General features: G+C 32.6%; 1 protein-coding gene across 2 annotated transcripts in view; it reads left to right on the top strand.

Annotated features, from left to right (window-relative positions):
* The window catches only part of Nell2 (neural EGFL like 2), a 366697-nt gene extending 353165 nt beyond the window's left edge, over window positions 1-13532 (top strand). For both annotated transcript variants that reach the window (XM_076852784.1, XM_076852783.1), the window contains exons 17-20: window positions 356-549; window positions 1611-1787; window positions 3316-3540; window positions 13461-13532. In XM_076852784.1, the coding sequence (XP_076708899.1) occupies window positions 356-549; window positions 1611-1787; window positions 3316-3540; window positions 13461-13511 (647 nt within the window). In that variant the 3' untranslated portion in view covers window positions 13512-13532. The remainder of the gene's footprint in view (window positions 1-355; window positions 550-1610; window positions 1788-3315; window positions 3541-13460) is intronic.
* Window positions 13533-15385: the final 1853 nt, after the last annotated feature.

The raw sequence follows: 15385 nt of genomic DNA, 5'->3' as shown, positions 1-15385 counted from the left end.
ATGATATCCTTTTTAGAATTTCTGCTACCACGCTGTTTTGTATGATAAATTGAGTTATATTCTTACTTTCAAAAATATTAATGTTTCATAAAGCCTAATGGTATTTACAGAGATAAAAATTTGAAATTTTAGCCAATGTTATCTGGTTTTTAAAATCAAATGTTGATAATATTTTCCTGGGAAATCCCCAGGTCATTCACAATGCTTTAGTCAGCATTTAATAGGAGATGCATACCAGTAAGGTGAAAATTAATTTACAGTTAAATGCTTTATGTCAGGAGGCAACTTGCCTGATTGAAATGATTTGAAACAGCATGTTCTAAGCACACTGCATGCTGCTTCTTCTTGGCTATAGATATAGATGAATGTGGGACTGGAAGGCACAGCTGTGCCAATGATACCATTTGCTTCAACTTGGATGGCGGATATGATTGTCGGTGTCCTCATGGAAAGAATTGCACTGGGGACTGCATCCATGATGGAAAAGTCAAACACAATGGTCAGATTTGGGTGTTGGAAAATGACCGGTGCTCTGTGTGTTCATGTCAGGTTAGTATAAATAAATCTGCATTTATTTCAATTGTACAGTTCAATGTCTTAATAAATGAATACATCCATTTAACCACCGTCACAATTAATATTATTGAACATTTCTAGTAACCCAAATGTTGCCTGTATCCCTTCCTGGTTAATTCTGTACACACAAAGGCAAACTCACCTTCTATTTCTTATAGATAAAATTAATACTTTCTAGAGCCTCCTATAAATGGAATCACAAGGTACATTCTCTTTCTGTCTGACTTCTTTATTTCAACATTGTGTTCTTTGAGATTGGTTCAGTTGTTACATATATCTTCCATTATATCCCCTCTTCATTATATTGCTGAACAGAAGTCCATTGTGTTATACTACTACAATGTGTTTATCTTCACATGGTGATAAGATTTTATTATTAACTATGTTCATTTTTCCATAGTCAAAATATCATGTTTGAGTGAATACATAAATGAAACCAGAATAGACAAGCTATGACCCAAGGGTGAAAAATATCTTTTTGGACTATATTTCAATTTTAGAAAGGTATTTTGTTATATGTACCAGTTTATAATAGAGACTTAAATTACAGTTAAATGAATAATACTATGTACTAGAGACTCAGTAAGCATGAAGGAAATTGATAATAGTGTGTACAAAAATATAAGGTTTAAAATATTGCAGATATTTAGCAATATGTGAAACCTAGTTATCAAATACTTGCCTTCTCACAAAACAAAATTTAGATAGTATTCAAATTACTGTACTAATACACAAATATGTGAATATTTATACATCTATACACTCATTTATATGTATATAAGGACCATACAGGGGTTATCATTCCAATTACTTCTGGAAAATTTCTTTCTGGTCAAGTCATTTGAGGAGGAGTATATAGAAAGGAAATTGGAAGTCCTCCAGCTTGAGTAATTTCTACATGTTAGCTATAAAATGGAGTTTTAAAGAAACTATATTGTGTTTAGTAAACTGTGTGAATTATTTCATCCTCCATGTAACGTTAGTACACTGAGAAATGGAGGGTTTGGTATTCTTATTTTTCCCTTCCCATACAGAATGGGTTCGTTATGTGTCGACGGATGGTTTGTGATTGTGAGAATCCCACAGTTGATCTTTTTTGCTGCCCTGAATGTGATCCAAGGCTTAGCAGTCAGTGCCTCCATCAAAATGGGGAAACCTTATACAACAGTGGTGATACCTGGGTCCAGAATTGCCAACAGTGCCGCTGCCTGGTAAGTTTAGGTACATGAAATGGAGAGAAAGCTTAGGCCTGGAAGCTAAACAGAAAAGCAGCCCTGTCCTTGCTGTCTACCATTAGCCAGTACCTGGCTATAGTATTGGCAGTTTCAAAAAATGAGCTTGGTCAGGATGATAAAATGGTGGACCAGAGAAGAACATTCTTTGTTAGAAGTGGCACATTACATTGTACATTCTTTTCTCTGGGAGTGATGTCTCTTTCAGGTGTATTTCCAAGTCTCAAAGAAAGAAAAGAGTCCTGCTTCCCTCATCCCATCTAGTTTATGTTTACTTAAAGACAATTGTGGGTAGCACAATAGCAAATGTGAAAAAATAAAATATTCTTTTTCCACAAGAGATTTTGTTAATCCATTTCTTCATTTCTCACACTTAATAAGGCAAAAACAAAAATTGACATTCTTTTCCTTATGAAGTTTGTTGCTGTCAGTGCTATTCTGTGGGCACCTTCTTTTGTACATACTATGAATATGAAATAAATACATAAAGAATTGAATTTTAAAATAAGGTTTGTGAAATTTTCCTGGAAACAATAAGTAAAGACTTGATAAAGAAAACACTGACTTTTTTTCAGTTGAGCAAATGTTTTGTTTCTAATTATGTAAAAGAAAAGGAAAATTGTTCTGCATGTCTTCGTAGTAGACAGTTTCACAGAAGAGGCTACTTTTAAACTTATGGCTAATTTCCTATTTGTGTGAGGATATTTTTGAGGCAATGATTTTTTTTGTTACTTCCTTTTTATTATCTCAACCCAAAAATCAATTGAAAGAGCAAGGTCAGTTTCTGTGCCTGAAGGCTGCTTTCATCTCGAATGCCATGAGATTTGGAATCATGAAGAAAATAGGAAACAGGTGGGACCATGTTTTTAAAAAGATACAATTTACACAATTTTCCCACATGGAATAAAAAAGACTGAAGAAGTCAGTTCCTAGGTTTTGGGGATTTTCATGTTGTTTGTTTTGGTTTGGGTTTTTGAGGAGTGGCTCAAAGTCCTTACACTGAGAAACACATAAATGAACATGAAAATTGTCAAATTCCTTTCATTTTTTTGTTCATTTTAGTAAATGGGCAAAGCTTTCTCTATGAGAAAGGAATAAATGAGAAGTTAGAAGAAAAAAGATCAAAATAATAAAAATGTTATCTCATGATCAGAAAGTTAAATGGAAGCATTCTTCCACATTAAACAGTTTTTCTTTGTCAGGAAAAAGAAAGGGGCATGCAATTTTTATTTTTTAAAGAGAAATGGTTGTTGATTTTGCTTTATTATTATTCTTTTTTTAATCCTTGAAAAGTGCTTATAAACCTAGCTTCAGGATAGATCTCATCACTCTGAGAGGGCTTTTGTAGATTCCTTGTAAGATTCACTGGCTTTAAAGGTCTAAATGTAAATATCAATCAAATAAATTGAGTATTCAGTAAGCATTGTGTTCCCCTCCTTCTTCTCTGCCTCCTTCCATTTTCTCCCTTCCTCTCCATCTGGTCCTTACTCATCTGTTTTTCTTATAGCAGGGGGAAGTTGACTGTTGGCCCCTGCCTTGCCCAGATGTGGAGTGTGAATTCAGTGTCCTTCCAGAGAATGAATGCTGCCCACGCTGTGTCACCGACCCTTGTCAGGCAGACACCATCCGCAATGACATCACCAAAACTTGCCTGGACGAGATGAATGTGGTTCGCTTCACTGGGTCCTCGTGGATCAAACATGGCACTGAGTGTACCCTCTGCCAGTGCAAGGTAAATCCCATTAAATTCAGGTACTGAAAGCACTTTGCCAGCAGCACCCAGGGCTTAGAGGTACTAGTGTGCTTAACCTGAACAATGGGAAGCTTTTTTTCCCCTATTTGTTGTTCAAACAGAGGTGGGAGGAGTGCTGCTCAGGTTTATTAGAACCAAGGCTGACTTTCTCATGCATCCTCCAATGTATATTCAGGGAGAAGGAGAGTGAATGGACTGAAGCCAGAATGATCAGTAGAAACACCCTACTTATACTGCCCTAATGTATCAAACTGTACACATCTTTAAAACAACGACAAAGCAAACTACATGTTTCTTCTGTCATGTTAGAAAACAATATTATATTGATTTGTATATAGTTCTTTTACAAGGTCTGTAAAATATATTGACAAAGTAGATACATTGCATTTTCTAAAGTAGAAATCAATATGGCAAAAATGGGCATGTTTCTTGGTTTGTTATGGTCAATTACATTGAATTGAAGAGTTTAAGATCTGTGTTTACCATATTCCTTCCGTTGGTGAGAAATCAGTATATAGATTTTTCTCTTCTCATAGGAAAATAGAGCATTATACCTTTTACTTCAGTGAAAGCAAAAAGTGGATAACATAGGCAAAGTAGAAGGAGTTCATAGATAGTGACCAAGTTGAAAACATTCTGATTGTTATTCCTATAAAATTGAATGGTTTTGTACTTCATATTTATAATTTTGGGAACAACACTGAAACTAAATAATATAAAGGCTTAACAACAACAAAAAGCAAAAACACCAGATTTTTGCAACATTGCATGTCTATATCTGCTCTGGTTTGTGAGAATTTTCATCGTGTGAAGTTCTCAATACAGCAACTTAATTCAAATTTACTTGATATAAATTCTTATTAAGGTAGCTTGATGTAATGGAACCAAGACATATAAAATTATTTAGGACTTAAGATATTTTTTTTCCTCTTTCATACCCAAATCTCTTGCTCTTTTAATCATATAATTTGTCAGTCAAGCTTTTTGATTGATCATTTACTGCTGTTTTCTAAAAGCACACCAGCAAACTTGAAGGTATCCAGTACAATAATTTACTAATAATGTATCTGCAGTGTTTCTTTTTTAATATATGTTTAACATGAGTACACTTAATAGTACATATCTCAAAACTTCAGTGCTAGTGTCCAAACAGGGAATTCTTTCTGACATTTAATTACTGAATAGAATTGGGTCCTTCCTCACCCTTATCTAACTGTACAGAGTAGTGACAACAAAAATATATGCCACATGATAGAAGGAGATGTATATATAGCTCAGATGGGTACTTTTAGTAAGTAAAGTGCATTCAAGTAACAGGCAGTAAACATTAGTATGTTTTCTTAGGTAAAGAGCATGAATAAGCCTGCCATTCACTACTTTATAAACAACTGCTAGAAACTTTTGACTGTTAGTAGGAATGTGTTCCAAAAAATGTATTTTGATAGTAAAATTATTTCTTCTTGTCACATGGTGCTGATCTTAGATGTAATATTTGAGGTCATTTGCCTTCTTATTAAATGAGTTATAACAGTAAGTTCAATTTTACCAAATTTAGCCCAAATATTCATTTTATTACATTTATTTTGTGTTATTTTAAAAATGAAGTTTATGCAAAACAAGTGTTAGGTATGGATTTGGAGGTAAGCATTCTTCACAATTCAGTGTTTCTAGAGCACATTACCTCCCCATTCCACCCTACTTTGAATTATTCATTTTTAGTCAGTAAATAAATGTCAAAGCTGAAAACATTCTAATTGGATTATTATTGCTGTAAAATTTAATTTAGTGGCTTTAGTACTTCATTGTTTTAATTTTGGAATCAACTCTAAAACTAAATAAATAATCTCAAAGCCTAACAACAGTGTGGGCATTATGCTGGTACCTGGGATGTAGTGATCAGCATTCCCGGAAATAATTGTCTTGAGTGATCCTATGCAGGTTATTTGAATTTAAATTAGTGAAAATTAAACAAATTTAAAATATAGTTTCTCAGTTACACTGGCCATGTTCAGTTGCTCAATAGCCACATGTGGCTACTAGCTATAATATTAGACAGTACGTGTAGAGAACATTTCTGTCATCACAGGGTGTCCTGTTTGACAAGAGTAGGTCTAGAGATCAAGAACATGGTCTGAAAATCAGGATATCTGGAGTCAAAGCATAGTCAGCAATATTAATTATGTGATTTCAGGAGACCTGCTTCAATTTCTCTGTGGTTTAGCTTGCTTACCTGAAAAATGTGAATAATAGTAGTACCGGGAAGTAATAGTATCTACTTGAGATGGTTGCTATAAGAATTAAGTGAAATATCCACACAGGAAATTTCATGGCCAACACATTGAGAGAAAGTATTCAATAAATGTGGGTTTCTATGTGAACTAAATGGATATTTATAAAGTCATGACACAGATGAAGACAACATTACAACTGTGATAGAAGGTCTGTAGGAAAGATTTACTGTACTTAGAGGCTATACAGTTACAAGGAATAAATATCTCTTAAAGTAAGGCAACATCAGGAGTTACCTGTGGAAAACATGGTAAGATTTTTCCCTTTCACCTTTTTGAAGGTATCTTCAAATTTAATTTTCAAAGGTTAAAAAATGCATCTTTCACTCAAAAGTTGAACTCCTGAGTCAAAAATAATTAATAAGGTTACCTTTCCTAAATCTCATAGAGAAGCATCCTTTTAATTGGTCATAGAGTTTTGAGCTTCAGAACAAAGAGGATTATCCAGGTGAGAAATAAGAAGAGGGAGATATTACAAGTCCTGTTCCTTTAATAAATCATCACTCAGCAGGAAACTTTTCAAATTGGAAACCAGGGGATGTCTTTGACTCCTAAGGAGACTGTGATATAATACTGAAACAAGTGAGTAATGGTAGAAAATGCAGTGTAATAAGAATAAAGTTCCTGACTTCCTAAATGTTACCTTTATGTATCAAAAACTGCAAAATTGAAGTTGTGAAAGTGGATCTCTGCACTAATATTAGAATAAATAACTAGACCTAAGAACCAAATTCATAGACAGGAAAAATTATAATAAAGTTTCAATATATGATCAGGACTGCTTTGAAAAGATTATTCCATAAATATTTGAATGACTGGATAACAACTTATGGGAAATAATTTGATATAATGTATTATATTAAAACAAAATCCATGAATAAGGTATTAAGCATTAAAAATAAATCAAAACAAATAAAATAATTTTATATCAATCAAATTTCTAAAAGACAGATGTCTTTTCTAACTTCAATATGATAAAATTGAAAGAAAGCTTAGAGCTTCTATAGCAATCAATATTTAGCAAAGAAAAAGAAACTAGAAACTGGAAAAATATTTTCATCAGATTTAATTAGTTTCTTTTTAGACTAAAAAAAAATTAATAAAAAACATTTATTTCCCTATAAATAAAGTAGCAAAGGATGAATAAACATTTCACTAAAAAAATAGCTATTAACATAAAAGGAACTCATTTAACCTTTAAATAATTTAAACCTAAATGTAGACTAGCTGAATAAATCATTATATTAATATACTATAGTAAAAAAGAAAAGGGCCACAATAATCTCTAATGCTGACAGAGCTGTACTTGAATTGTTATATTATACGCTATTCTTGTCATTGAAAAATACATGTCAACAGCCATACCCCCATCCATTACAATTTCAGTTTTGAGGGCCTAGCCTAACAAAAAATCTAAAATCTAAACTATAGAATTATATATGCATAGCAATATTGATCTCAATATTATTTGGCATGCAAAATCATGCCAGAATTTTCAAAAGAAACATGATTAGATCAATAATAGTAATTCTATATGATTCAATTTTGATACTACATATTATAATACATATGTATCAAATGTATTGATTATATAATTATATATTCTAAATTATATTTACATGATACTGTGATATTATATGATACTATAAGATATATAAGATATTATTTAGTCATCAAAGTAACATGGTGCTTATAATTACCCATTAAGATAAATATGATATATAATCACATATGTACTTTGACTATAATAAGGTTGAAAATAAAGGGGTATGAAATTGGATTCTACTAAATTATTGATAGTAGTATATATTTTATATTTTATACAGATACTAGGGGATATGGATATATATATATATATATACATATATATATATATATATATATATATATACTTAAAATTAAAAGCTGTCTCCTAAATTTGATTTGTAGAGTTTAGTATAAAAAGAGCAAAAACAACTTTAGCAATAAATATATACAGAAATGGCAGGGTCATAAGGAAGCTTACTTTACTGTGTCACAATGTAAAAATAATTGCTATTTAAAATTAGCATTGATAATGAGTGATAATATTCCTTGTAGTCAGGCTGTTTTGTGAGTCACTATTCCAGTTTTTATAAAGATATTATTTATTACAGTGAAATTCACAGTTAAGCATATAATTTAATGATTTTGATAAATCAAAGTATGTAATGTATTCAACACTCTAGAGAGTGCCTTTGTGCCCTCTTTCAGGTAGTACTTTCAACAGAAAACCTCAATTTTATTTCGTAATGATAGATTCATTTTGCCTGTTTTAAAATTCCACATAAAAGAATCACATGGTATGTACCCTTTTATGTTTTTTGTCTAAATTATCTTAGCTAATCCTCCTTCTGGACTTGAAATCAATTTGTTTCACTTAGTGATATAGTATATTGTTTTAGACATGCTAACTTCTAAAATTTTAGAGTATGTGTGTATGTGTGATGCTTGAGATTGAACCTATAGTCTAGGACATGGTAGTCAAACACTCTACCATTTAGCCACTCCACCCCTGTCCCTGGTTTTACAGTTGAAGTACATTTTTAATAGATAATGTACACTTAGTCCTTACCTTTTTATCCAGTGTGCAACAGGTCTTTTCAGTGAGGTGTTCAGTCTACATACGTTTAATGTAATTTTTGACTCTGAGCATTCGAGGGCTATTATTTTGCCATTAGTCTCTACTTGTTCAGTATATTCTCCATGCTCTTATTTGTTCATTCTTGCCTTTCTTTTTTAAAAACTTTAAAAAATTTTGTCCATTTTAATTGTTTTTTTTTGTAAATTTTAAATTATAACAACTAATTATTTTGTTTTTCTAGAAATTACTATATATCATTAACATCACATTAAAACCATATTTAATATTATACTATTAATAGAAAATATAAGAACTTTTCAATATTATAGCACAAAGGCTGATTCCAGCCAGCCTTTGTGCTATAATAACATGTACTTTACAACTCTGTACATTGTAATACTTACAATCCCATATTACTTTTGCTTTAATTAGTCATACATCTTTCAAGGAAATTAAGGGAAGAAAATTGTTATACTTTATACCTATCTACATATTTACCACTTCTGATGTTCTTCATTTCTTCTTAAATATTATATAAAGTCCATCTGCTCATTTCTCTTCAGCTTGAATAAAATCCTTTATTATCTTCTATATTGCAAGCTAGCGGTAACAAATTCTTTTAACTTTCATTTGTCTGAAAATTTCTTCATTTTTGAAAGATTTTTTTACTGGATATAGAAATCAGGATTTATAGATTTGTTTTCAGCCATTTAGGTGATAACTCTAGTTTTCCAGTATCCATTGTTTTGATTCAGCCATCATTTGTATCTTTGTTCCCTTGTATAGAAAATGTTTTTTTCTCTTCTGTCTCTTTTCAAATTCTCTTTGGTTTTTAATAGTTTGATTATTACATGATGGTTTAATTATCCTAAAAGACACACACAAAAAAACTCTTTCTCTTTGTCTTATAGATTTGTCTTATAGATTTAGTATGTCCATGGCCTTGTCCTCAATTTTACTTTCTTCTGCCATCTCTAATCTGTTGTTAAGAGTATCTAATGAATTTTTTATCTCAGACATTCCACTTTTCAGTTCCAGAGTTTCCACTTAATTTCTTTTATAGTTTAATTTACTTGCTGAGATTTATCATCTGTTCATTCATTGTAACCATTTTTTTTAACATCTTTGAACATATTTATGATAGAAAATTCCTAGTCTTCATCTACTGGTTACATCTGAGTCATCTTTGGATCAGTTACAATTCATTATTTTTCTATCAATTAGGAGCTGCATTCTCCTGGTTTTCTTCACATGTCTATTAATTTTAATAGTATATGGATATTGTGGAGGATATGTTCCTCTGAAGACTGTTTTAGTTCTAGCAGGTTTTAAATCACTGGTTAATCACCTTGTACTACAAGAACTTGGCTTTATATTAGTTAGGTATGACTACTCCAAATTTACCTTTAGTTTTAGGGTGAATATATTACTTTTGAGATATATTACTTCTTCTTATGGCCTGTTAGGGTTTTCAGCAAAAAAATGACTTTTCTATCAATCTTTTCTAACTTGGTAGGACCTACATTTCAAGCACTGCTACCTATAATGTGAGCAGAATCTGAAATCTCTGCTTGATTTTTTTCAAATTCTCAGCTAGGGGTCTCTTATTGTCTCTTTAAAGTCTCCTCAGTAAGTCAGCCAAGAATTTGAGGAAATTATATATTGACTTGTCCCTTACTATTTTGAGCCACTCTGCTCGTCCAGAAGCTTTCCTCTGATGTCTCTGGCCTATAAGATTGTGGCTTTCTGTTTGAGTTATAGTTCTCAATCTGTACAGACTAGGGAGTACCCTAAGGGAAGGTGCCAAGTAAAAATGATTTTCACACAGTACATTTCCTTTCTTTCAAGGTTGAAATCTATTTAGTGTTTGCTTGCCACTCTCCATTGGTTTCAACTGTGTTTTTATATTTTGTCCACTCTTCATATTTGTTATGTATAGGAGGATTAGCCTTACGTTAGAAATTATGCCCTTACTAAAATTGAACTGCAATGGGCTCTTTTGTTAGTGTTTCATGATGATCTCTGATTCTCTAATTAAGAGAGTGCCAATGATCTGGATTGTAGAGCATCTGTCCTATAAGTAACAGAACATATTGATAAGTAATAAGAAAAACATTCCTGGAAGATTTTGGAAAATAAACAGTTTCTTCCAAAAAGCAGGTTTATGGGAGCAAGACTTTTCCTCAGAGTTCTAATGCTAGATTTGCATACCCAGTGGCAGAAGCCATCACATATTCCCTAACTCAATTTCTGCTCAAAAGTCACACGGTTTGAAAAACTGATACTCTTAGGAACCCAGTACATTCATCACGTCATGGGGCTAGCAGATTAAGAAAGATCATAAAACTAGATTTTGTTAGAAAATCTGTGCCTCTGAGCAAAATGGTAAAGCTTTAAAATGTTGCTTGTGGTTCTTGAGATGGCTGAGTCTTTCTTTCTCATGTGCAGTCAGAATAAGAATTCTGCTTAATAGTAATTTAGAAAGGATAAGGATTCGGTTAAACTGATGATATTCTTTTTGGATAATAGACTGGCTTTTCCCCTCACTTGCTGTGTTTCAACAAAAGCTCAGGTTTTAAAATATCATTTTAAAAGTTTTATGTTACAAAAGACACTTTTGATTTTATCATATTAAAGTATAATATATCTAACACCAATTATCTGAGAAAAATAAGAATAGAGGATGAATTTTTAGAGACAGACTAACCTGGTATTTAATTCCAGCTCTATCATTTATTAACTGTGTGGTTTTGGATGTAATATTAAGCTTTCTGATCTTCAGTTTCTGAACTAAAAAGTGTGACTATTAATAATGATCCCACTGGGAATGCTGTGAGATTGAAATTAGATAATGTATTTAAAATGCCTGGCAAAGTGTCTGACACAGAGTACATACTCAGGAAGTGTAAGAATATTATTATTATAGTGATCGTAATAACAGTATTAACATTATTACTAGTTAACTAGTTGAGAAGAAAGTGACAAATCAGAGAAGAATGTATAGATTTTTTTATTCTTTGTAGTTTTTTACATTATTTTGATACTTTATTATGAAAGCAAATTGTGCATATCTGATCCTTCTCTTTCTATTTCTCCCATTTCATTTGTAAACTGCTTTTTCACCAACCTAAAATTCTCACCTAGTTCTTTTTTCAGTTTCTTTTTTTTAATAACTTTATTTTTATTTATTTATTTTTCCATATGGTGCTAAGAATTAAACCCAGTGCCTCACACATGCTGGGCAAGCACTCTACCACTGAGCCACAATCAGTCCTTAGTTTCGTAACTGTAATAAAACTCTTGTCACTTCATTGTTTCTCCTTCTACTGTTCCCTGTGCTCTTGGTCTACCTTCATATGGAGCTGTCTTCAGATCTTGTCTCAAATATCACCTCTACAAAGAAGTCTATCCTAGCCACCAATTTAAGTAGGCAGTCTTTTGTTCATCTCATAATACTGCCTAATTTATATCCTTTTGTCTTAGTTTGGAATACTATAACAGAGTATTTTAGACTGGGTGTCTTGAACAACATAAATTCATTTTGTTATTTATTTATTTATTTATTGCATACATCATAGTAGAATCTATTTTTATATATTTGTACACCTTTCATGGTTCTAGAGGCTCAGAAACTAATTTCTCATGGTCCAAGATCAAGGTATTGGCCAAATCTGGTTTCTGATGAGGGACATCTTTCTTAGTCAGAGATAGCCATCTTCTCATATCCTCATATAGAGGACAGAAGAGAGAGAAGAAGCCAACTTTCTCATATCTTTTTCTTAATCTGTGCATTATAGGCATACATAATAACTGTATTCATTATGCCATGTTTGTATATGCACATAGCATTTTGATCAGTCTCGTTACCCTACACTTGTTTGCCTCCTCGCCTCCCTCCCACTGATCTGCTTGCTCTACTCTACCAATCTCTCTTCTATTACTTATTATTACTACTACTAGGAGTACTTTATTGCGTTATAGTTATATATGTACATAATATACATATATTGTGTATATCCATTCATATGTACTCACTGTATATTCATACATAGACATATAATAATCTGGTAGATTTATTTCCCAGGATTTCCCTCATGCTTTTCCTCCTTTCTCCCTTTTGATTCCCTCTCTCTATTAGTCTCCCTTCTATTTTAGTGAGATCCCTTATCCTTATTTCCTTCCTTCCCCCTCTCCCCCGCTCTCGCTCATATTCTCTCTCTCTCTCTCTCTCTCTCTCTCTCTCTCTCTCTCTCTCTCTCGACTTTCTGAGTCTGTCTTAATTTCAGTTAACATAATGTCCTCAAGTTCCATTTGTTTACCAGCAAAAGACATAATTTCATTTCTCTTTAGGACTGAGTAAAACTACATTATTTATATAGACCAAATTTTCTTTATCCGTTCTTCTGTTGACAGGCATCTAGGCTGGGTCCATAACTTGACTATTGTGAATTGTGAGCATCTCATGTATTTTATAAGGACACTACTGCCATTCACGATGTTCCTCTCTTGTTCCCTAATTAACTCCCAAAGGCCTTGCCTCCTCTTATTATTACATTGAGGATTAGAATTTCAACATATGAATTTTGAGGGGACTCTAAACATTCAGACCATAACATTTTTCTAGCACATTTAAGTTTTAGGTTGTAAGTTTGCTTGATAGTTAATAGTTTTCTCTCCCAAAATACACTATATGCCCTGCCATATGAAGTTAATAACCAGGTCTTCTTTATTTATCATTATAACTAGTACATATTATACTCAACATATATTTTGTGAATAAATAAATACAAGACAAAATGATACAATTGGATACAATTGGGTAAGTAAAGTCAGTTTATCCCTTGCCACATATAATGAGACATAATTCCTTCTTTATTGATTGAGTTATGAAAAGTGATTATTCAATTCTCAGGAGTATACAATTGTGTTTTTAAGTACTAATCAATGAATGAAATTTACTAATGGCTTAAAAATTAATACTCCACAATTATTTCTACTTCTTTCTCTAGAATGGCCACATCTGTTGCTCAGTGGATCCACAGTGCCTTCAGGAGCTGTGAAGTTGACTGTCTTAAGGGAGATTTCTGCTTAAAGAATGTTCTTTCATTAAAAAGACCAAAAAATGTTTTAAAAAATTGAATGATTTGTGGGCAGCTAAATGCAGCTTTGTTAGTAGCTGAGTAAACTTTCAATTATGATGTTTGTGGAGCTTGAGAAAATCACAAAAGGAAAATTCTTGAAAAAAAACTAGACCACAATTCTGCCTCTTCTGTACCTTACATCACCTTGTAGAAAATGTGTGTGAAATGCACACCTTAACGTCCTGACCTCTGTACGGGAAGCCTGAGTTCATCGGATCTGTTAAAGTCTTGGGCTTCATTGGTGCAGAAAATTTTCTTCTAGATCAGAATCTTCATGAATCAGTTAGGTTCCTCACTGCAGAAAATAAAATGTAAAGCAGTGAATGAATTATATTTTCAGAAGCAAAGCAAAGAACCTATAACGTGTTATGTACAGTACACACTCTGAAAAGAAATCTGAAACAAGTTATTGTAATGATAAAAAATAATGCACAGGCATGGTTACTTAATATTTTCTAACAGGAAAAGTCATCCCCATTTCCTTGTTTTACTGCACTTATATTATTTGGTTGAATTTGTTCAGTATAAGCTCGTTCTTGTGCAAAATTAAATAAATATTTCTCTTACCTTAGAATGTGTGAGTCTCTCTTACTTAATGTGTTCTGCTTTTCTCCAAGTGTTTCAAAATACAAATTTTTTTCTAGTTCTGATATAAATTTTCACTGTGTTATTTCCAAATTGAGGGGTAATTTTTCACTAAATTATATGCCTAACTAGAGGGTGAGATGGATACCCTCCTTCTGTCTCTCCAGGTCCTTAATTTTACCTTTTCTACCCTGCTCTTGCATCCTGGGGAATCTGACCTATATAGAAAGTATTAATAGGTTCTCTTCCCTCTGGAATCTGGTTTGATTTCGATTATACTGCAGTAGACATTGGCAGCATACCAGGAAGAAGTAAAATTTGGATATTTATGCTGCTGGCTCCCTTCCTGCCAGGTCACCACCATGATTGGCTGTGTCACTTTATTGAAGAACTGAAGAATACATTTCCTGGCAAGTGGCTTTCGCTCTTCAACCTCACCCTTTAGGTTGTGATGACTTCTTGCTTCTTCTGGCTTAGAGTAACATCCCAGGCTACTCTGTCCTTGGGGGTAAGGGGATCCCTGCCCTATTTCTTGTTGTTTTCCCTCTTTCCAGTCACATCTTTATAAATGGTCCCTTTGTTAAACTCCTTAATTAGACGTCTTAAGTGTGCCATCTGTTCGCTACCAGAATTCTGACAGATATACATAAGGAGGGGAGTGTGTGAAGGTTGGAAATGTCTTCAGGAACTGGTCCTTCACACTGCTATGTAAATCCTTCTCAAGGTTAGGAGGAATTATATTATATTCCACATTAAATCTTTCTATGCACCCAATTGCAGATGAAAAACAGGTTATTCCCAATAAGGGAACTTAATCCAATACAGCTCAATTTTTATACTTTGTACTAAAGTGAAAAGGAAATACAAGTATTGTCAAATTAATTTTTACTTGCACGGAGGCATTTTTCTTTAAAGAAAAATTTAAATGGAGAGGAGATGACCACTACAAGCTACAGAAATGGTAAAGTAGCTTTTAGCTATCCCCTCACCATTGCTATGGAAACAACCTAACATAGGTGAGCTGAGGAAAATTTATAAATGTTTTAATTCTTTGGCATGTGTGATATGTATTGCATGTGTAAATTCAAGTATCTCTCTATATTCAATATAAATGATTTTTCTGCTGCCTTTTTATATTTAATTTAAAATTTCAGCAGAATATCAGGCTTATTTTTATCAGCTATATTACTATGGTAAATAGCAATTTT

Source organism: Callospermophilus lateralis, chromosome 4, assembly GCF_048772815.1.
Source record: "Callospermophilus lateralis isolate mCalLat2 chromosome 4, mCalLat2.hap1, whole genome shotgun sequence".
Lineage (NCBI taxonomy): Eukaryota > Metazoa > Chordata > Mammalia > Rodentia > Sciuridae > Callospermophilus > Callospermophilus lateralis.
This window is presented reverse-complemented; position numbering and strand designations above follow the sequence as displayed.